The 20,759-nt window shown below is 40.6% G+C and overlaps 2 protein-coding genes and 1 non-coding gene across 3 annotated transcripts; all 3 read right to left on the bottom strand.

The window, feature by feature from the left end:
* Positions 1-912: 912 nt before the first annotated feature.
* LOC149028766 (small nucleolar RNA R71) lies at positions 913-1,019 on the bottom strand. Its single transcript, XR_016171327.1, has one exon. It is a non-coding gene; the product is annotated as a small nucleolar RNA R71 (small nucleolar RNA).
* Positions 1,020-6,474: 5,455 nt separating this feature from the next.
* LOC149028765 (uncharacterized) lies at positions 6,475-7,344 on the bottom strand. The gene has a single exon (XM_089161787.1). The coding sequence runs from the start codon at positions 7,342-7,344 to the stop codon at positions 6,475-6,477; it is 870 nt and encodes a 289-aa protein (XP_089017913.1).
* A 1,165-nt stretch (positions 7,345-8,509) lies between these two features.
* LOC149028764 (uncharacterized) lies at positions 8,510-10,204 on the bottom strand. The gene has a single exon (XM_089161662.1). It carries the CDS (start codon positions 10,202-10,204, stop codon positions 8,510-8,512), a length of 1,695 nt encoding a protein of 564 aa, XP_089017788.1.
* Positions 10,205-20,759: the final 10,555 nt, after the last annotated feature.

Below are 20,759 nucleotides of genomic sequence, written 5' to 3'. Positions count from 1 at the left end.
TAAGTGGCATATCTCCTTGAGATCGACCCGTTAGCTACACGATACCGTGCGCTTGCAGTTACTATTAAAAATCACAAACAAGTTTTTGGCGCCGTTGCCGGGGAGGTATTAGTCCGCTTTATTTTTCTAATTCTTAGGTAAATCGAAGTGTTTTTAAAAAATAAAAAATTCAAAGATATTACTCTTAAGTTGAGTAGAAACAAAAACGTATAGTAGTCCCCACTCTACTGCAGAATCCCCAGGATTCGATTGTAGGTGGCTCCGAAGACTATACGGATTCCCTTGCTGTCAAACCTATAAGCGCTCAGCTATACGGCAACCTTACAGCTTTGGAATCATTGTTTCAATCTTTGTGGTGGGAAATTCACTACTTTCCCTTCATTTTTGTTATTTTCTTTTCTTTTATTCTTTAGTTACTTTATTTATTTTCTTTCATAAGAGTCATTAATTGCATTAAGTGGTTAGTGCATGTGTGTCTGGACTCGTGATTCTACAAATAGAATTGTCCAAGTGTCTAATTTGACCATAGAAGGTCTACCTCCACCACCTCCACCTAAGAGTCTTAGGGATAGATTTTATCCAACTCGATCTGCACAACCTTCCTGTATACGTTTACCTGAAGTGAGGGGTAATAATTTTGAGCTCAAATCTCATTATCTATCTATGTTACCCCAATTTCATGGGCTACCTGATCAAGATGCATATTTGTTCCTTAGGGAGTTTGAGGAGGTTTGTGTCCTTGTGAAGGTACAACAACTTACTGATGATGCCGTAAGACTACGGTTTATTACCTTTGCATTAAAGGACCAAGCCAAAAAGTGGCTTTATAGCTTACCTAGGGATAGCATTATCACATGGGAACAATTTACTGTTCTATTCTTTAAGAAATTCTTTCCTTTCTCTAAGACGAACAAAATAAGAAATGATATTCTTCAATTTCGTCAGAAACCCAATGAGTCCTTTGCTGAGGTAATGGAGAGGTTTCAAAGCCTTCTCCAAGAATGCCCTCACCATGGTATAGAATTATGGCATTTATGCCAAATAATTTATGAGGGTATCGATTACCAAACAAAGCAACTTTTGGAATCAATATGCCCCACAGGATTTACATCATTCACTGATGATTCCGAAGCTTGGAATTTTCTTTTAGACCTAGCAGATAAAACTAGAGAATGGGAGTCAACCCAAGAGTCTGAAAGGACTAGTAGGGGATATTTTGTTGATAGCCAAGTTCATAAGGAAGTACAAATAGATAACATTTTGAAAAAGTTAGAGACTTTGGTAGTTAATGCTGCACCACCAAGTCAAGCACATTTTATTGACAAATCTATTGCTATGTGTGCATGGTGTCAATCTCCTACACATGTAATTGAGGAATGTCCTAGCTATTTTGGAGGTCAACATGAGAATGTCAGTGCGATGTTTCCAAACCCGTACAGTAACACGTACAATCCTGGGTAGAAGAATCATCCTAACTTTTCATGGTCTCAAGGGCAAAAACAAAATGGATTAAACAATTATTCCACACAAAATCACTTTGGTGCCCCTCAAAAGTAGAATGCCCAATTTTCTTATAATCCAAATATCCAATTCCCTCAAGCCCCAAATTTCCAGAATGCCAATTTAACTAGGCCTGTCAATCCACTTATTGTGCCTTATATGCCTCACATTGCATAAAATCAATCATCACCAAGTTTCAACAGAGGTAACAATCTAGAGTTTTCTCGTCTCTCTTCCTTAGAGAAGAATATGGAAGTATTTTCCAGTACCTTCATGACTTCTATGCATAATATGGAAAAACAAATTTCCACTCTTGCAAGTGCTTTGTCTGGGCGAGAAAAAGGTAAAATGCTTAGCCAACCTGAGTTAAATCCTAGGATTCAGATTCATCAAAGACCACCAAATCAAGTCAACCAAGTTGAATCCTCCCATTTTTCTTTAGCTTCAATTAATTCTGTGTCTACATTGAGAAGTGGGAAAGGGTATTTAACAGGTGAGTCACATATTAATGAAAAGAGCGAGATTAGTGACCACTGTGATGAGGAGAATGTTCAAGTATCTCCTAATGAGGGTTTGTCTGAGAAACCCATAGAAGTTGAGGATGAGCCAGTTGCTTTAGCAGTACCTAAGTTTGGAGAACCACTATCAGAAACTATAAGAAAAGAGCAAATTTCAAATGAGAGTTCTTATGTTCCTAAGGCTCCTTATCCTAGTCGTCTAGTAAATAAGAAGAAGACTACAACTATGGAGAAATTTTTTAATGTCTTCAAAAAGATAGAAGTGAATATTCCTCTTTTGGATGCCATATCTCAGATCCCCGCCTATGCAAAAGTGTTGAAAGATTTATGCACTCATAAAAGAATCACTAGCATTCCCAAAAAGGCGTTCTTGGCAGGTAACATTAGTTCCATAATTACTCAACCTGTAGCAACCAAGTATAAGGATCCAGGGAGCCCCACCATAGCTTGTGTCATAGGCAATACACACATTGAACATGCTTTACTTGATCTTGGTGCAAGTGTGAATCTTTTGCCTTACCATGTTTATAAGCAATTAGGGTTGGGAGAATTAAAAACAACTATAACTACTCTTCAGTTGGCAGATAGGTCAGTTAAGATTCCTAAAGGGATGGTTGAAGATGTTTTACTGAAAGTGGGAGAATTTATATTTTCAGTTGATTTCATTGTGCTAGATACTAAACATTTTTCAATCAAAGATGAAATCCCAATAATTCTAGGAAGACCATTTTTGGCTACCAGTAATGCATTAATCAATTGTCGAAATGGCCTCTTACGATTATCTTTTGGAAATCAAACTGTAGAGTTTAATATGTTCAGGATAGGGAAACAAACACAAATAAAAGAAGAGATCAATATGCTTGAGGAATCTTTTGATTTTCCTAATGATGTGATTACCAACTTTGAGATTGATTTTGATTCTAAATTTCAAGAATGTATGGATATGTTGGATGATGATAGTGAAACTTTCTTTTCCGAAGTCTTAAATTTTCACACACCTTTGGAGACTATTAATCCTCTATCCATCTCCATCTCCATTCCCAAGCCCTCAATAATTGAACCCCCCAAGCTAGAATTGAAAGAGTTGCCTTCTAATTTAAAGTATGTTTTCCTGAGACAAGATAATCATCTTCCTGTTATTGTTGTCTCTGATTTAACTTCTGACAAAGCAGAAGAGTTGATCACACTGTTGAATGATAATAGAGAAGCATTGGGTTGGTTTGTCACTCATATCAAAGGTCTAAGCTCTTCCATTGAACAACATCATATTCATCTTATGAAAGATGCAAAACCTTCTAGAGAACCTCAACGTATGATGAGAATTTTTTTTAACATTGTGAATGTTTTTCTTGAGATCTTTAGAGATGATTTTTCGATTCACGGTTTTTCTTATTTGGAGTGCCTTCCCCATCATACATTGATATTGAAGATAAGACTAAAGCTTCCCATGATAAGCACATCTTGACTGAAAGGTATACCCCTCATTTGTCTTCTTTGTTTAGCATACATGCATTGAGGACATTGCATTACTTCAATGTGGGGGGGGGGGGTATAGCTGCGTTGTAGATTTTAACTTTGACTTTTGGTTATTATACATATTCTTTCAATTACTATGATGTGTGAAATGAGAGTGATTTTGGTACCCATCATGAACACATAAAAACCCTGTTGAGAGGAAGGTAACTTGTATATATGTTAAGATGAGACTTTCCTTAGAAAAATAAAAGGCCCTTAACTTAAGGCATCGAACCATCTATGAGTTTTGTGGGTCCTTGTTTCTTTGGCTAGAAGTTGAGATCAATTTTGTGTAGGGCATGACAAAAGAAGAAAAAAGAAGAAGAAAAAAAAAAGAGTAGAAAATAAAAGTTGAATTCCTTGGAACTAGACAGGGCACTCCGACTCAGGAATCGAGGTGACTTGATCGAAACTCTTAGGAAGGAGATTATTGAAAAGAACTCTCGCATCACTGTCTATGTGGGCATATGCAAAGCAAAGCTACAAAGTAACTTGGGTTTCTGGTGTCTGCTCCACCATGTCATTCAAGCCAACCGTAGTGGAGTAATATAGAGTTCACTACTCAAAAGAAAAAAAAAAAAGAGAAATAAATACAAGTGTCATCAATGCCTTGGTAAAATTGTTTGGTCAAAATACTTCAAAACCTTAGTCCTTGGTCCCCTTACATTATGAGTGGTTTTGCTTAAAGGAGAGGTGTACTTGAAAGATATAAGGTGAGTCCTTGATTGAGATATATGCTAAGTCTCAAGAATCAATATGGGGTAATAAAGTTCTAGTGTGGGGGATCTTAAATCAATGGTGAGAAAAATTGTCATAGTTATTGATCTTGTAAGAGTACTTACCAATTGTTAGAGTTGGAATTTGCAATGTTTTATTTTGAGCTAAAATTGGAATTTTGGATGTATATTCACTGCAAACATCCACGAGACAAAACTCGTCCTCTAGGGGTAACCTAGTGGTTTAAAGGCCTGTTGCACATGCTAAGTGTAACCGTGATTCCTACAAAAGTGAGTTAGGATTTATTTTGTTGCACTAGATTCTTACCTGCATTTGTATTTTTCTTTAATTTTTGCTTGAGGACAAGCTTAGTCTAAGTGTGGGGGATCTGATGAGCACATTTATGTGTGAAATCTTAGGGCATAAAGCATGCATTTTATACACTTAGAGTGGAGTTACCTTGGGTTTTATGTTGTTTTTGCAGATTTTAGGACTTTTCAAGATTTAAGCAAATATTTGGAGTTTTGGGCTTGAATCATGCTATTTTACGCGTCCAGAAGTTCATTCAAATTCTCAAATGCGAAAATGAGCCTGATCTGGAGCATGATGGGCTAGAGATGTGTGATTATGGGCCAACTCCGAAATATTGAAGAGATAAAGAAGGCAAATCTGATCTACGGCTGAGATTTTAAATCAAATCTACAGAGATATTATTGAGAGAGTCCAAATGGAAAAGAGTCCTTGCATACCTCAATATCTTATTTCCTATCTTGGATTTAATTAAAGAAAGAAAAAGAGGAAAAAGAATTATATCAGAAAGAAAAAGAGGAAAAATCCCGTTTTTGAATGCCTCTGTCCAGTTTTGATCAAACCCTTCATCGAACGGTCATCTGATGTCCGATCGTGCTGATTTTTGGAGGAGAGCTTCATGACTACTTAAACCTCAAATCCAACGGTGGAATTATGCATCTGATCTCTCTATGTCGGCGCGATTACTACGTCAAAACCCTAATTGGCTGAGTCAGATAGAAACCCTGAGTTTTATTCAAATTCAGCCGTGCTTCATATCTCATGTAAACTCTATGAAAGGAGATCATATTCCATCAAAGGAGAACAGGTTCTAGAGCTTAGTAGTAGCATTATTTCTTCTCTCTTCAGTTTATTTAGGCTTTCTCTAGTTTTCTTTGCTTGCATTAGTGAGATTTAAATTTCTAGATTCAATGTTTAGGTTTAATCTTTTTATGTAATGCAATTCAAGTTCAAGTTTCAATTTTTTTAGATTCGTTTTTCTCTGGGTCTAGCAATTGCAGATTTAGATCATTCTAGATCTAGATCCTATTCATTCATCATCTCGAACCACATAACCGGAGCACGCCTACAGTCGTGCCTCTGGCTTCGGTGACGGGTGGTGTTGCATCTGCATTTTAGCTATTTCATTTTCTTTTTATTGCTTTGTTTATTGCTTTGTTATTTACTTTCTATTATTTACTTTCTGCCTATTCATTCATTATCTCGGACCACATAACTGGAGCAAACCTACAGTCGTACCTCTGCTTCTGGTGACGGGTGGTGTTGCATCTGCATTTTAACTATGAACCAAATTTTACTGACTGCTTTAACATACTAACTGGTTTTATTTTTTTTTCCCTTTTATTTTTATTGTTCACATTTTTTTTCCTGTCTTTTATTTATGCATTGATTGTGTTTAATTTATTTTTCGTTTCAATTCGATTGCATTAGACGTATAGATTAGGATTGTTTAGTTTAGTGAATTAGTTAACAAAAATTTAATCATTCCACTCACGCATTACTATTAAGAAGTTGAATTATAAGTGGCATATCTCCTTGAGATCGACTCGTTAGCTACACGATACCGTGCGCTTGCAGTTACTATTAAAAATCACAAACAGTATCCTTGCCTTATTACCTTGTCTGCTAGTGCTCTAGCTCCTATATGACTTCCACAGGTTCCTTCATGAATTTCTTTCAAGATAATAGCTGCCTTTGGAGCCTCTACACATCATAATAATGGTCGGGTCAAAGACTTTTTGTATAACTTGTCATTTCTGACCATGTATCTGGCTGCTCTTTGTTTTATAGTTATAGCTTCTTTTGGATCCTCTGGTAGTAAGTCATTTTCCAGATAATTGATTATAGGGGTCATCCACCCCTGCTTAGTCTGTACATGCATCTAGTCAGTCAGATTTATGCTTGGAAATTGAAGCTATTCCATATATACGATCGGCTCTTTATTCATATCGCCCATAGCTAATCTGGATAGAGCGTCTGCTTGCTCATTTTCTGCTCTAGGGACTTGTTTGATTTGGATGTCTTTAAAGTAAGGTCTGTACTGGTCGACCATGGTTAGATACATATTCATCCTCTTCTCTTTCGCTTCATATAGCCCGTTTACTGGATTCACAATTAGTTGTGAGTCGCTTCTGACCTCCATGTTCTGGATATCAAGGGCTTTTGCTATGCGAAGACCTATTATTAATGCTTTGTATTCTGCCTCATTATTCGAGGCTCTAAATTTGAAACGTAGTGCATATCGTATTTGGAATCCTCTTGGGCTAATCAGGAGTAACCCTGCTCCACTTCCTTGTGCGTTACTAGATCCATCTACCGAAAGTATCCAGCTTTTGATACTTTCAAAGGTAGCTTCTTCCTTGTGCTCTAGCTCAGAGGCTTCGAGGATGAAATCAGCCAAGACCTGTGCTTTAATAGTTGGTCGTGGTCGGAACTCAATTTGATGTTCGCTCAACTCAATTGCCCATGACACCAACCTTCCGGCCAGGTCTGGTCGGTGCAGTATTTTCTTTAGAGGGAAGTTTGTTAATACTGCGATAGGATGTGACTGAAAATATGGTCTTAGCTTTCTGGCTACTATGACCAGGGCCAAAGCTTGCTTGTCTATCTCTGGATATCTTGTTTCAGCATCAAGGAGCACATGGCTCACGTAGTAGACAGGGGTTTGTTGTTTTTCTTCTTCTTCTTGTATGAGCACCGCACTGATGACTATAGATGAGGTTTCCAAGTAAATGATCAATTCTTTTCCGGTGGTCGATCGTACGAGCAAAGGTGGGGTTGTCATCTTCTCTTTAAGTTGTTCGAAAGCTTGCTGACATTCTTCATTCCATTATGGTATTCCCTTTTTGGTTATATTTTTCAGAGATTGAAAGAAAGGGAAACATCTTTCCCCTGATCGGGCAATGAATCTTTTTAAAGCAGCAACCCGACCAGTGAGACTCTGAATTTCTTTGATGCTTTTGGGCGGTTTCATCTCTTGTATGGCTTTAATCTTTTTTGGGTTGGCCTCTATCCCTCTTTGGGATACCATAAACCCAAGAACTTTCCTGACGATACTCTGAAAGCACACTTCTCTGGGTTGAGCTTCATTTTGTATGTGTGAAGTATATCAAATATTTCTGCTAGATCTTGGAAGTGGTCGGATTGAGATGTGCTTTTTACCAACATATCATCAATGTACACCTCCATATTTTTGCCTATTTGTTGCTCAAATATTTTATTAACTGCCCTTTGATAAGTTGCCCCTGATTTTTCAAATTGAAGGGCATTACTTTGTAGTAATAACTATCCCTATCGGTCATGAATGTTGTATGCTTTTGATCGTCCGGATTCATCAAAATTTGATTATATCCCGAGTAGGCATCCATAAAACTCAACATCTCATGGCCAGCAGTTGCATCAATGAGTAGATCTATTCTTGGCAAAGGGTAACAATCCTTTGAACAAGCTTTATTGAGGTCGGTATAATCCGTGCACATCCTCCATTTTCCACTTGCTTTTTTCACCATCACCATATTGGCCAACCAAGTTGGGTGATCAATGGGTTTAATGAAACCGGATTGCCTTAGCTTTTGCACTTCTGTTCGGATTGCCTCATGCTTTTCTAGAGAAAATTTTCTCCTTTTCTAAACTGTTGGAATTGCATGAGGTTCGATATTCAATTTGTGCTCGGCTACTCTTCTGTCTATTATGGGCATGTCTTCGGCCAACCAGGCGAAGATGTCCGAATTTGAATTCTTTCTCTTGTTCTACTCCGATCATTGTTCCTTGATCTTCTTTTGAATTTAGTCTAATTCTTTCCAGCTTTTCTACTGGTTCTGCCCTTTGCATGGCCTCTTCGTCTCGATCATCCCTGACTTCGACTGCCATGGTCGAGCTCATTTTTGCTCTTTTTCTCATGTAGTTGGCGTAGCTTTGACAGCTTCCTTTCTGGGTCGGAGAGCATTCTCCTATCCCCTTTTTCGTGGGAACTTCATCTTCATGTGTAAGGATGAAACTACTGCTTCTAGAGTAACAAGGGTTGGTCGTCCCAAGATCACGTTATAGGCAGATAAGTCTCGGAAGACCATGAAATTTGACTGAATAAGTCTATCTCTAGGGTACTTGCCGATTCGGAGGTCTAATTTGACAGTTCCTTCTGCTCGGGTTGATGACCCTGTGAAACCATATAAGTGTGTGCCACATGGAATGAGCATATTTTCGTCGAGCTGCAGCTTTCTGAAGGCTTCTAAAGATAGGATATCTGCAGAAGACCCTGTGTCAACTAGAACCCTGTGGGCCTCCATCCCTGCTAGGATGATTTTGATGACTAGGGCATCATCATAAGGAGTTTTTACTCCTTCCATGTCTTTGGTCGAGAAGGTGATTGGTTCTGAAACAATCTTTTCAATTGGTTTCTTGAGTTCGGCGTTCCCTATGTAACGTGCTTTTCTTTTAGCTTGTCTAGCTGATTCTTCTGTTGGACCACCGAACACCGTGAATATAGGTGGTCGGTTTTGATTTCCTCCTTCCTTTCCTCGGGTTCTATTTTGTTGCCTTTCCTTGCTAGGAGATCTCAATCTTTTCTTATTTCCTTCGCTTTCTTTTGACCTTCGCTGGGTAGGATGGAGGTATTTCGTGAGCTGTCCTTGAGATATGATCCTATCAATTTGTGCTTTTAGTTGCCGGCAATCATCCGTCCAGTGTCTGTGATCTTTGTGGAACTCGCAATATTTGCTTTTATCCCGTTCATCTGGTCGGGAGTATAGTTTACTGGGCCACTTGAGAATTCCTTGGTCTTTTATTTGCATTAGGATTCCCGATCGTCTCATAACTGGTGCCCCTACTTGGTCAGGTTGACCATCCTTGGTTGGGTCTATGGTCGGTCTCCTGACTAATTGGTGTTTTTCTTTGTGTGTTCTAGCCTCAATGGTTGGATGCTCCTTCTTTTGAGATTCATTTGTTTCTGATATCTCTGCTTGTTTGTGGCATCGCTCCCTAAGATCATCATACGTTTTAGGCATGTCCAGCAAGAGTCTCTCAAGTAGTCCTTCATGGATGAGTCCTTGGTATAAGGCGTGGAAAGCTATCTTCTCGTTCAGATTTTTGATCTGCATGGTCAAATTATTGGATCTTGCAAGGAAGTCTCGAATCGACTTTGTTCGTCTTTGTTTTACAGAGAACAAGGTATCTTCTCTCTTTTTGGTTCCTACTCCACTTTGAAATCGTAGTAGGAAAGTCCGACCTAGATGGTCGAAACTTTTGATAAAGCTATTTGGAAGTGTCAAATACCAGTCTAACGCTGCTTCAACTAGTGAAGCAGGAAAACTTCGGCACATGGCTGCTTCACTATGTCTAAAAGTAGACATAACGGACTTATAATGTGTGATGTGATGCTTTGGGCATCGTGATCTGTCAAAAGCGATAAAAGTGGGGCACTTGAAGCCTTTTGGCATCTCTGGCTTCGAGACGCTTTGGATGAACATATCTTCTTTTAAGACGGCATATAGCTCTTCTTTGCCCAGATTCTTCAATTTTTTGACCGTCTCATCCAATTCGGCGATTTGCTTGTTCATATCTTCGTCTCGCTTTTCTGGACCATTGTGACTTTTTTTTGTCTTTTGGATTTTGGATTGGATCCGAACTGCTTCCTCGATCTTCGTCATCATTGATTGTAGGATTTTCTTTTGGAATAACTCCTTTTGAAACTCGGGATTTTTCTATCTTCTTCCCCTTTTCTTTTTGGGATGGTCGAGCTTCTTGGTCAAGCATGGATGGTCGGTCATGCCTGCTCCCCTCCGGAATGTTTTGTTTTTCTTTGGAACTTGCTTCGGGAGCGATTATATGACACATGGCCATCTTGACCAACTCGCTCAGGGATGAGAATTCTTTCCTGAGCTCAGATTGCTCCTTTTGAATTTCGTCAATTTGATGCATTGTCACGAATTGATTTGTTGAAGGTTCTGAAAGAATCGGAGGATCTTGCTGAACTTGGGGCTCAGGAATTTTGTTAATTCCTTATGGAGTTTCGCCCTGATCCGCCTCCTTTTCCGTGAAACCCAGCCCTAACCTTGACCCGGAAACCTTGTTGTTTGTAGGTCCGATGACCCGAAGTAAAGTAAGAAGTCAGCTTTGGGCCATCCCAGTAGAGGACTTGGTGTCTGGCTTTGAATCCATGGAAGTTGATGATGAGGTTCTATTTATGGAAACTGAATCCTGATGATGATCTAATTAGTTGATGGACTTGGAGTGCTCTCTATCTTGGTTTGAAGGCATTTCTACCTATTAGGTAAGTCACTTGACTTGTGTGCAAAACCCCTTTAGGTTTGGATTTGATCTGGACCTTCAATTCCCTCGTTTTGGCCTTCTTTGTCAAGCATTGGTCGATCGATTGGTTGATGGGCCGGTCGACCAATCCACTCGACCAATGAGTGCTGTCTTTGGCAATTAGGTTGATTCTTGCTCTATTTAAGTCCAACCTCGAGTCCACTTCGTATTTGCTGCCTCCAAACCCTCTGGAACGAACCAAAGACCTCTGCAAGTCATCTCTCTTGCATCCTTGGTGTTTTCTTGACGGATCTTCGTCGGAACTCTTCTTTTTGCATCAAAAGGTATGTCTACTCTCTCTTCTTCTCCTCCATCTTTGTGTTTCTTTCCTTTTTAAGTTGAGACAGTAGAAGAGATGTTGCATCCTCTGTTGCAAACATCTCTGAACATGTTCTCATGATCATCCTAAGGATTTAAGGCTAGAACAATGATCTTAACCATGATCATTGCAAGCTTTTGAAGGATTCATGATCAAACCATGATTTAATCTCTGTTAATCTTCTAATCTGAATTCTGATCTCTTTGGATCTTCTTTCATTGATCATGTTAGTGGTTAATGGTTGTGTTTTCTTTCCATGATCCATAATCCATAGAATTCTAGTTGTTCTCTTCTACCTTACTATGTGTTCTTCATGATGCATGATAGTTACATATATGGTAGGTTTTATTTCCTTATTTAGATTTATGCTTCTAAGCCTTATTCCATGAAGACCCATGCATGTTTTCATGTTTTCATTACCGAAAGCAATGATCCATCCTCCTATAGTTCTTGTCCTTGTTTTCTATTTCAAATTCATCAAGATCCATGTTTGAGTTAATTATGGTAACTTTTTGTTTCCTAATTTGGATCTTGATACCTTGATTTGATTAGTGTTTTGAGGTCCCCTATATGCTAGAATACTACTGATGTAGTCTACCCCTTGATTAGTACCCTTTTGAACCACCAAATTCGGATTTCATATCTTAAAACTCTGATTTTATAGGTTATCGTCTGCATTGGTCGACTGATTGGTCGACTGGACCACTCGACCAATCCACTCGACCAATGAGTACAAGCAACTCCAGAATTGGTCTGTTTCGGATGTTTTGATATATTTTCTGTTAGGGATCTTTCCTAATATGATGTATATACTTGTTTAGGACCTTCTTCTCAAGTTTGCCAAGATCTTACTTGATTTCTTAGGATCCTTTTGCGAGTTATAAAAGGTAAGGATGGTTATTTCCTTAATTACATAGATAGCATGAATCTAGTTTCTATATTTGAATATCATGAATATATTTCCTAAATTAGATTCTTACAATGATATACTACTGTTGCATAACTTTGATTACAGTAGCATTACTTATTCATATTGAATTGATTCATGTATGATTTACTTACCAATGTTATACAAGTGATTGTAATATCTGATTTCTTTCCATATATGTAGTTACCATATATGTGATGATATGAATTGATGCATGTGTATGCTTACGTATGGTTTGGAAAGGAGAGGTGTCCTTTCGACACTTCTGTCCTTGGACTCCTACGGGAATATTATGGGATGTTTCCGGAGATGCCCTCTGGACACCTTCCTAAACTGTTGGATGACATATCTAGGATTGTCTAGTAGTGTTTGGCTAGGATGTCCTGTTATGTCGGACCCTAATCGGAGGGGTATTGAGACCGAACGACCCGTGGTAGCAATGGGGATTCATGGGCGCTCAAGACCGGTAACCAACCCGTGAGAGGACAGGAATCACATTGTGGGGGCCATTTATTGGTAGGGTTGCATATGGTTAGACTTGGGCTCACGGGCGCTTAAGACCGGTAACCAACCCGTGAGAGGACGTGAGAGCTTCCCGTTTACCATATGTGGATGATCAATAGGGTTGATGAGTCCGTAGTCCGAGTTGGTCGGTGCCATAGGATACGCTGACTCTAGTGTGAAGGATACCGGAAAGGATCGTCGGGGACGAGGAATGGAAGTATCCTGGATCGACTTGATGTAACCAAGTAGAAGACTTGCATTTGGCTAGGTTTTACCCGACATGCGCCAAGTACTTATACCAAATGGTTGTGAGAGAGTGTGTTGACTTAACCCCCGCCAAGGTTTGTCCCGAGGGATGAAGGACCCATTACCAATCGGCTGCTCAAGACCGGTGAAATGATCCGTGAGAGAATCCAAGATATCTTAAATGGTTGAGGATGTGAGTGGACTTTCCTAAAGAAGTACGGTGCTATGACTTAAAGCATGTCTGCCAATAGAGACCAACATCCATAGAGTTAGATTCATTCATTCATTGCTTGTCTCATATCATATTGCATTTATGTTTGTTCGGAATCCTGCCATTTATGTTATTATGGATTTTAATCGCCTTACTGGGTTTCTTTGAAACTCATTCCTTTATTGTACAATGTTGTTAGACTATCCTGCCAGTACCGAGTATTATGACGGTCCCTATGAAGAAGCGCAAGGCGAAGAGACATATCTCCCGGGAAGGTGATTGCGGTTACCACAATTACTCGAAGATCCCGCGAGTGGTTATGCTCCGTACGATGCTTAGTCCGACCATTGAGTGGAAGCGTCCTTGTGCTATTTATGAGATCTATACATACAAGGATGTCGTCTATAAAGTGGAGAATAATTTAGTTACCCAATGTACTTGCTACTGGGATTAGATTTTGTCTAGTTTATTCTTTAGAGCTACTTTTCCGCTGGATGTAAAGTGGGATTTTTGCTTCACTTTACTTATCTGTTTGATACTCGATTATATCTATTATTCGATTCGTTTATGATTCATTCTTTCATTATTGGATCTATGATTTATCTTCCGCACTCTTGTTATGATTGTTCATGATTATGTTATTGTTTATGTGGGAGGTTGATCACTCGATACCCGATCTTCGGGCTGTGGATCACACTCTCGGGTATGCCGGATAGGGTACCGGCCGGGAGGGCGTGACAGATTGGTATCGGAGCCCAAGGTTCGAGGAGATCCTAACCACAAAAGACAACAACTGAACATTCCTGAGTCATTGATCTGAAATGACTCTTCTACTCTTAGAAGTGAATAATAGAACACTGAATTAGAAACTTGACCTTTGAGGCATAACAGAACATTTCGAATAACATACCATAATTGTACTTGAACAAATGACACTGATGCAAGGAAAAGAAAAGTGCATAACATACAATAATTAAAGAGAAACAAAATGAACTTCATTAATTTCAAAAGTTTTTACAATGGTTACATCTGAAATGCATAAATGGAAAATCCTAAAGTCACAGTCTATCTAGGTGATCTACTCGATCTCTCGTATGCCCCGAACTCCTCTCGCTAGCCGAGTCACCCGATGCTCTATCCTATCCCGTCGTGACTCCATCCTCTCGTACATCTGCTCCTGTCGACCTCCCTCCATCCTCTCTAGCATGGAAGTCATCGATCTCATCGTGCACCAAGATCCGAAGTCTCCGGAACCGCATGTGAAGGGCCGCCCGCCTCGAAGTGTGATGAAGGAAACTCGTGATGCACAGTGCTCAGCCTCGCGCATATCTCAGATCATCTCCGGCCTGATCATCACTATCGGGACCGATATCCTCTCCTCCATCCTCCGATCCCCGATCCTCATCCTCCGATTCATCATCATCCTCACCCCTCCGGACCAGGAGATCTCTCTAACCGATGTAGTCTCATCCGTCGAATGGTCCGAGTCCCAATGGGGTATCCCCGTGATCTAGTGTCCATCGGTGTATCCTCGAAACTCACCCCGAAATGCCCGAAGATCAAAGTCGAAGCCTCCCATAGCAAAGGTTCCGCATGCTAGGCCGCAGAACTAAGTCCAGCATGACCGCTGAATGATGTAGGAGAGATCGATCTCGAAGCCCATGTAGATGCGGTAGATGACCAAGGCCTCCATCACCGTGATCCGATGGTGATGTCCGGCTTTCGGCATGATGTTTCGGCCGACTATGCGACCGATAATACGTGCAGAGCCCGTCATCCGTCCGCTAGTCCACGGTGTGTAGCATCGACGGCTATCCCATAGCGTAGAGCATATCTCGCGAAGCTCGTACGGCATCGGATGGCTGTCCAGGATCCGCTCCTCGCAGGTATCCACACACACCGCCGTGGATAGTAAGGGACCCGCAAGATCTCAGCCGGTGTCCGGGTAGAGAAGCGAATCCGAGTCCGGGAGGACCCCGCTCCCGAGGACAAGTCCGAGTGGATGTCCCCGGCCTCGAGCCTCCTCTCGTGTAAGTAAGGTTGCTGAAGAACAACCTCACTAGCTCCGGGTATACCGGCAAATCCTCGGTGAAGAGATGAGTCCACCGTAAAGTGTCGAACCTCTGCCGGATCCTAAAGGCTCGAGCTGGAGTAAATGAAGTAGACGCCCCATCTCGATGTTACAATAGCTGAAGTAGGCCTCGCATGCGAAACTCGGCCCGAGGTGTGTCAAACATGTCCGGCCTCCTAACCTCCTCTCTAGGCTCGAAAGGAACCCGACCTCTCGCCTCTAAGAGCACCTACGATGCGACCTCGACCTCTACCTCCTCCTCGTCCTCCCCTCCGCATGGTGTATCCGTGGAAGAGACAAGAGACATTTCCAATTAGTGCTATTTTAAGATTTGAGCCAAAAGGGTATTTTCGTAATTTTTTCGGAAAATTTCAAATTTGGGGGAAATTTGATTTGAACATACTAGCATGTGCGCAATACTTGGAATTTCATGTCTATGAAGTCGTTTTGATGAAAATCGATCGAAAACTTGGATTAAAGCGAAAAATTCAGCAAGAAGGAAATTTGGGGATTTTGCAATTTAGGTCAAAATTGGATTTTTGAAAAGTTGAAATTGGTTAAATCAAATTGTATGGACCTATCTTCAATGTCATCTTGAGCATGTAGCATTTGATCTCGTGCGAAAATTTCAAGCGGTTTGAGAGAAAACGAAATTTTTCTAAAGATATCGATTTCGGTATAAAACTTTGCGAGATGAGCACCAAATGTGTTAAAACTTGTTGCCTATGCATGGTATTGTGTTTAAAACCTAGGGAATATGTTTCTAAGCATTCCTAAGCATGATTTCTAGCATTGGATACAAGTAAAGCATGGTTTTATTGAAATGCAAGCATGAGAAGATGATAATGGAAGGAAGAATGAGAGATTTACCTTGTTTGTGAAGATGGTGTGTTGTGGTGTTGTTGTTGAAGCACTAAATCACCTCAAGAACACTTGTGGGAACTCTTGGAGATTTTCCCTAGAGCTCTCTCACCTTTGGAAGAAGTTAGAATGAGGTTGGAATGTGGAAATGAGGCTTATAATGCGAATTTTCGCATTCTGTCTTCATTGGTCGATCGATTGGTCGATCGGGTCACTCGACCAACCACTCGACCAATGGTCACAAGTGACCTCATTTGCTGTTGAATTTTTGGAAAATGTGATTTTTGCCTTATGGAATATTGTTTGATGACTATATGGATATATTTGAGCATGATTTAAGTTTTCAAATCATTTGGTCAAGTGGATTTTGATGATTTTAAGTAAAGAGTGGAAGCAAGTTGTTGATGATGTTCTTGGATATCTTGCTTCTGATTTGGAAACCAAGGTGACACACTAGGTGGGAAAAAGTTAAGGAAGAGAAGGGAGTTTCACCTTGGGGAGCTCCGGTCTTGTTCGTCAAGAAGAAAGACGGTAGTATGCGCTTGTGCATCGACTACCGTGAGTTGAATAAGTTGACTATCAAGAATAGATATCCGCTGCCCAGAATCGATGATCTCTTCGATCAGTTGAAGGGTGCAGTGGTGTTCTCAAAGATTGACTTAAGGTCCGGATATCACCAATTGAAAGTGAAGTCTAGTGATATCTTCAAGACAGCTTTCCGAACGCGGTATGGTCACTATGAGTTTAGAGTCATGCCCTTCGGATTGACCAATGCTCCTGCGGTGTTCATGGACCTCATGAACCGAGTATTTCATGATGTGCTTGATAAGTTTGTGATTGTTTTCATTGATGACATCTTGATCTATTCGAAGAGCGAAGAAGAGCATGCGAGTCATCTAAGTCTCACTTTGCAAAGGTTGCGGGAAAAGAAGTTGTTTGCTAAGTTTAGCAAGTGTGATTTCTGGCTTAAGAGAGTGGTTTTCCTTGGTCATGTAGTTTCAGCCGAAGGTATTCGTGTCGATCCTGAAAAAGTCCAAGTCTGTGGCTGATTGGGAGAGACCGAAGTCAAGAACGGAAATAAGAAGTTTTCTTGGATTGGCGGGTTACTACCGAAGGTTTATTGAGAACTTTTCTCGGTTGGCTGCTCCTATGACTAAGTTGACCAGAAAGAAGAGAAGTTTGTTTGGTCCGACGCCTGTGAGAAGAATTTCCAAGAGTTGAAAGATAGATTGACAAGTGCCCCGGTTTTGACTATACCGATAGTTCCGGTGGTATGACAGTTTATACCGATGCGTCAAAGATTGGTTTGGGTTGTGTACTGATGCAACATGGCAAGGTCGTAGCCTATGCTTCTCGGCAATTGAAGGATTATGAGCGGAATTACCCCACTCACGATCTAGGACTTGCCGCCGTTGTCTTTGCTTTGAAGATTTGGAGACATTATCTTTACGGTGAGAAGATTGCCATTTTCACGGATCATAAGAGTTTGAAATACTTCTTTACCCAAAAGGAGTTGAACATGAGACAAAGGAGATGGTTGGAACTAGTCTCCGATTATGATTGTGATATTCAAGATCATCCCGGGAAAGCAAATGTTGTTGCCGATGCTCTTAGTAGGAAGAACCAGAAGAAGACTTTGGATTTGAATGCTTTGAGTTTACCATTGTGGTCTTCTATTGAGAGTTTTGGTTTGGAAATCGTCCCGAGAATTCTGATTTTATTCTTTTCGCCATGACGGCAAGATCTGGTCTTAGAGATAAGATTGTTGCTCACAGAGTTCGATCAAGAGTTTTTGACCAAAGTTGAGAAGATTTCTTCGAATCCCGAGTCGGACCCCGACTTTGGTATATCCATGGATGGTGCTTTGTTGTTTAGAGGAAGACTGTGTGTGTGCCGCAAACGATGAAGTTAAGAAAGAAATATTGAAGGAAGCACACCAGTCGGTCTTATCAGTACACCCGGGAAGCACCAAGATGTACAAGGACTTGAAGGAACATTTTTGGTGGATTGGTCTAAAGGCGGATGTTGATGATTTTGTTGCCAAGTGTGAGACTTGCCAACGTGTGAAAGCTGTTCGACAACCTCCATCTGGATTACTTCAACCTCTTCCTATTCCTAGTTGGAAGTGGGAAGATATCTCCATGGACTTTGTGACTAGCTTGCCTCGGGCAAGTAAAGGCAATGACACCGTGTGGGTGATTGTTGATAGGTTGACCAAATCAGCTCATTTCATTCCTATGAAGATCACTCATACTCGGATAAGCTAGCCAGGCTTTATGTGGATAATGTGGTTCGTCCGCATGGTGTGCCATTGAGTATTGTTTCGGATCGTGATCCTAGGTTCACCTCAAGGTTTTGGAATAGTTTGCGGAAGGCCTTGGGAACCCAATTGAACTTGAGTACAGCTCATCATCCACAGCTCGATGGACAATCCGAGCGGACAATCCAGACATTGGAAGACATGCTCAGATCTTGTGTGGTGGATATGGGTGGTAATTGGGATGAACACCTAGCTTTGGTTGAGTTTGCCTATAACAACAGCTTATCAAGCAACAATAGGCATGGCTCCATTCAAGGCTTTGTATGGTAGTACTTGTAGGACACCTTTGTACTGGATCGAGACAGGTGAAAGAAAAGTCTTAGGTCCCGAGATGATTGAAGCTACAAGTGCTATGGTTGATATGATAAGAGAAAGGATTAAGTCTCGCCTGAGTCGAGACAGAAATCTTATGCCGATAAGAGAAGGACCGATTTGGAATTTCAAGTTGGAGAGAAAGTCTTTCTCAAGGTCTCACCAATGAAGGGTGTGATGAGATTCAATGTTAAGGGAAAGCTTAGCCCTCGTTACATTGGACCTTTCGAGATTTTGGAAAAGGTTGGACCTGTTGCGTATCGATTAGCATTACCTCTGTCTCTTGCTGGTGTGCACAATGTGTTTCATATTTCGATGCTCCGAAAATACATAGAGAATCCGGAACACATTTTGCAGCAAGCACCCGAAGGACTTAGTGCTGATTTGACCTATGATGAAGAACCGGCCGAAATCCCGGATAGGAAGGACAAGCAGCTGCAGGAATCGCGCCATTCCTTTGGTGAAGATTCGGTGGAAGAACCATACCCCTGAAGAAGCTTCTTGGGAGAAGGAAGAAGACATGAAGGAGAAGTTTCCTTACCTCTTTGGAAGCACAGTACGCTTTCAATTTCGGGGACGAAATTTCTTTAAGGGGGGGAGAATGTGAAACCCAGCCCTAACCTTGACCCGGAAACCTTGTTGTTTGTAGGTCCGATGACCCGAAGTAAAGTAAGAAGTCAGCTTTGGGCCATCCCAAAGAGAGGACTTGGTGTCTGGCTTTGAATCCATGGAAGTTGAAGATGAGGTTCTATTTATGGAAACTAAATCCTGATGATGATCTAATTAGTTGATGGACTTGGAGTGCTCTCTATCTTGGTTTGAAGGCATTTCTACCTATTAGGTAAGTCACTTGACTTGTGTGCAAAACCCCTTTAGGTTTGGATTTGATCTGGACCTTCAATTCCTCGTTTTGGCCTTGTTGTCAAGCATTGGTCGACCGATTGGTCGATCGAGCCGAGTCGACCAATCCACTCGACCAATGAGTGCTGTCTTTGGCAATTAGGTTGATTCTTGCTCTATTTAAGTCCAACCTCGAGTCCACTTCGTATTTGCTGCCTCCAAACCCTCTGGAACGAACCAAAGACCTCTGCAAGTCATCTCTCTTGCATCCTTGGTGTTTTCTTGACGGATCTTCGTCGGAACTCTTCTTTTTGCATCAAAAGGTATGTCTACTCTCTCTTCTTCTCCTCCATCTTTGTGTTTCTTTCCTTTTTAAGTTGAGACAGTAGAAGAGATGTTGCATCCTCTGTTGCAAACATCTCTGAACATGTTCTCATGATCATCCTAAGGATTTAAGGCTAGAACAATGATCTTAACCATGATCATTGCAAGCTTTTGAAGGATTCATGATCAAACCATGATTTAATCTCTGTTAATCTTCTAATCTGAATTCTGATCTCTTTGGATCTTCTTTCATTGATCATGTTAGTGGTTAATGGTTGTGTTTTCTTTCCATGATCCATAATCCATAGAATTCTAGTTGTTCTCTTCTACCTTACTATGTGTTCTTCATGATGCATGATAGTTACATATATGGTAGGTTTTATTTCCTTATTTAGATTTATGCTTCTAAGCCTTATTCCATGAAGACCCATGCATGTTTTCATGTTTTCATTACCGAAAGCAATGATCCATCCTCCTATAGTTCTTGTCCTTGTTTTCTATTTCAAATTCATCAAGATCCATGTTTGAGTTAATTATGGTAACTTTTTGTTTCCTAATTTGGATCTTGATACCTTGATTTGATTAGTGTTTTGAGGTCCCCTATATGCTAGAATACTACTGATGTAGTCTACCCCTTGATTAGTACCCTTTTGAACCACCAAATTCGGATTTCATATCTTAAAACTCTGATTTTATAGGTTATCGTCTCGCATTGGTCGACTGATTGGTCGACTGGACCACTCGACCAATCCACTCGACCAATGAGTACAAAGCAACTCCAGAATTGGTCTGTTTCGGATGTTTTGATATATTTTCTATTAGGGATCTTTCCTAATATGATGTATATACTTGTTTAGGACCTTCTTCTCAAGTTTGCCAAGATCTTACTTGATTTCTTAGGATCCTTTTGCGAGTTATAAAAGGTAAGGATGGTTATTTCCTTAATTACATAGATAGC

This window comes from Hakea prostrata, chromosome 1, assembly GCF_041222555.1.
Source record: "Hakea prostrata isolate BN-2017 chromosome 1, UWA_Hpros_2, whole genome shotgun sequence".
In the NCBI taxonomy this organism is placed as follows: Eukaryota; Viridiplantae; Streptophyta; class Magnoliopsida; order Proteales; family Proteaceae; genus Hakea; species Hakea prostrata.
This window is presented reverse-complemented; position numbering and strand designations above follow the sequence as displayed.

Excerpts from the sequence above, each read along its gene's own strand:
- LOC149028764 (XM_089161662.1), bottom strand. The coding sequence starts at position 10,204 with ATGACGAAGATCGAGGAAGCAGTTCGGATCCAATCCAAAATCCAAAAG.
- LOC149028765 (XM_089161787.1), bottom strand. The coding sequence starts at position 7,344 with ATGACAACCCCACCTTTGCTCGTACGATCGACCACCGGAAAAGAATTG.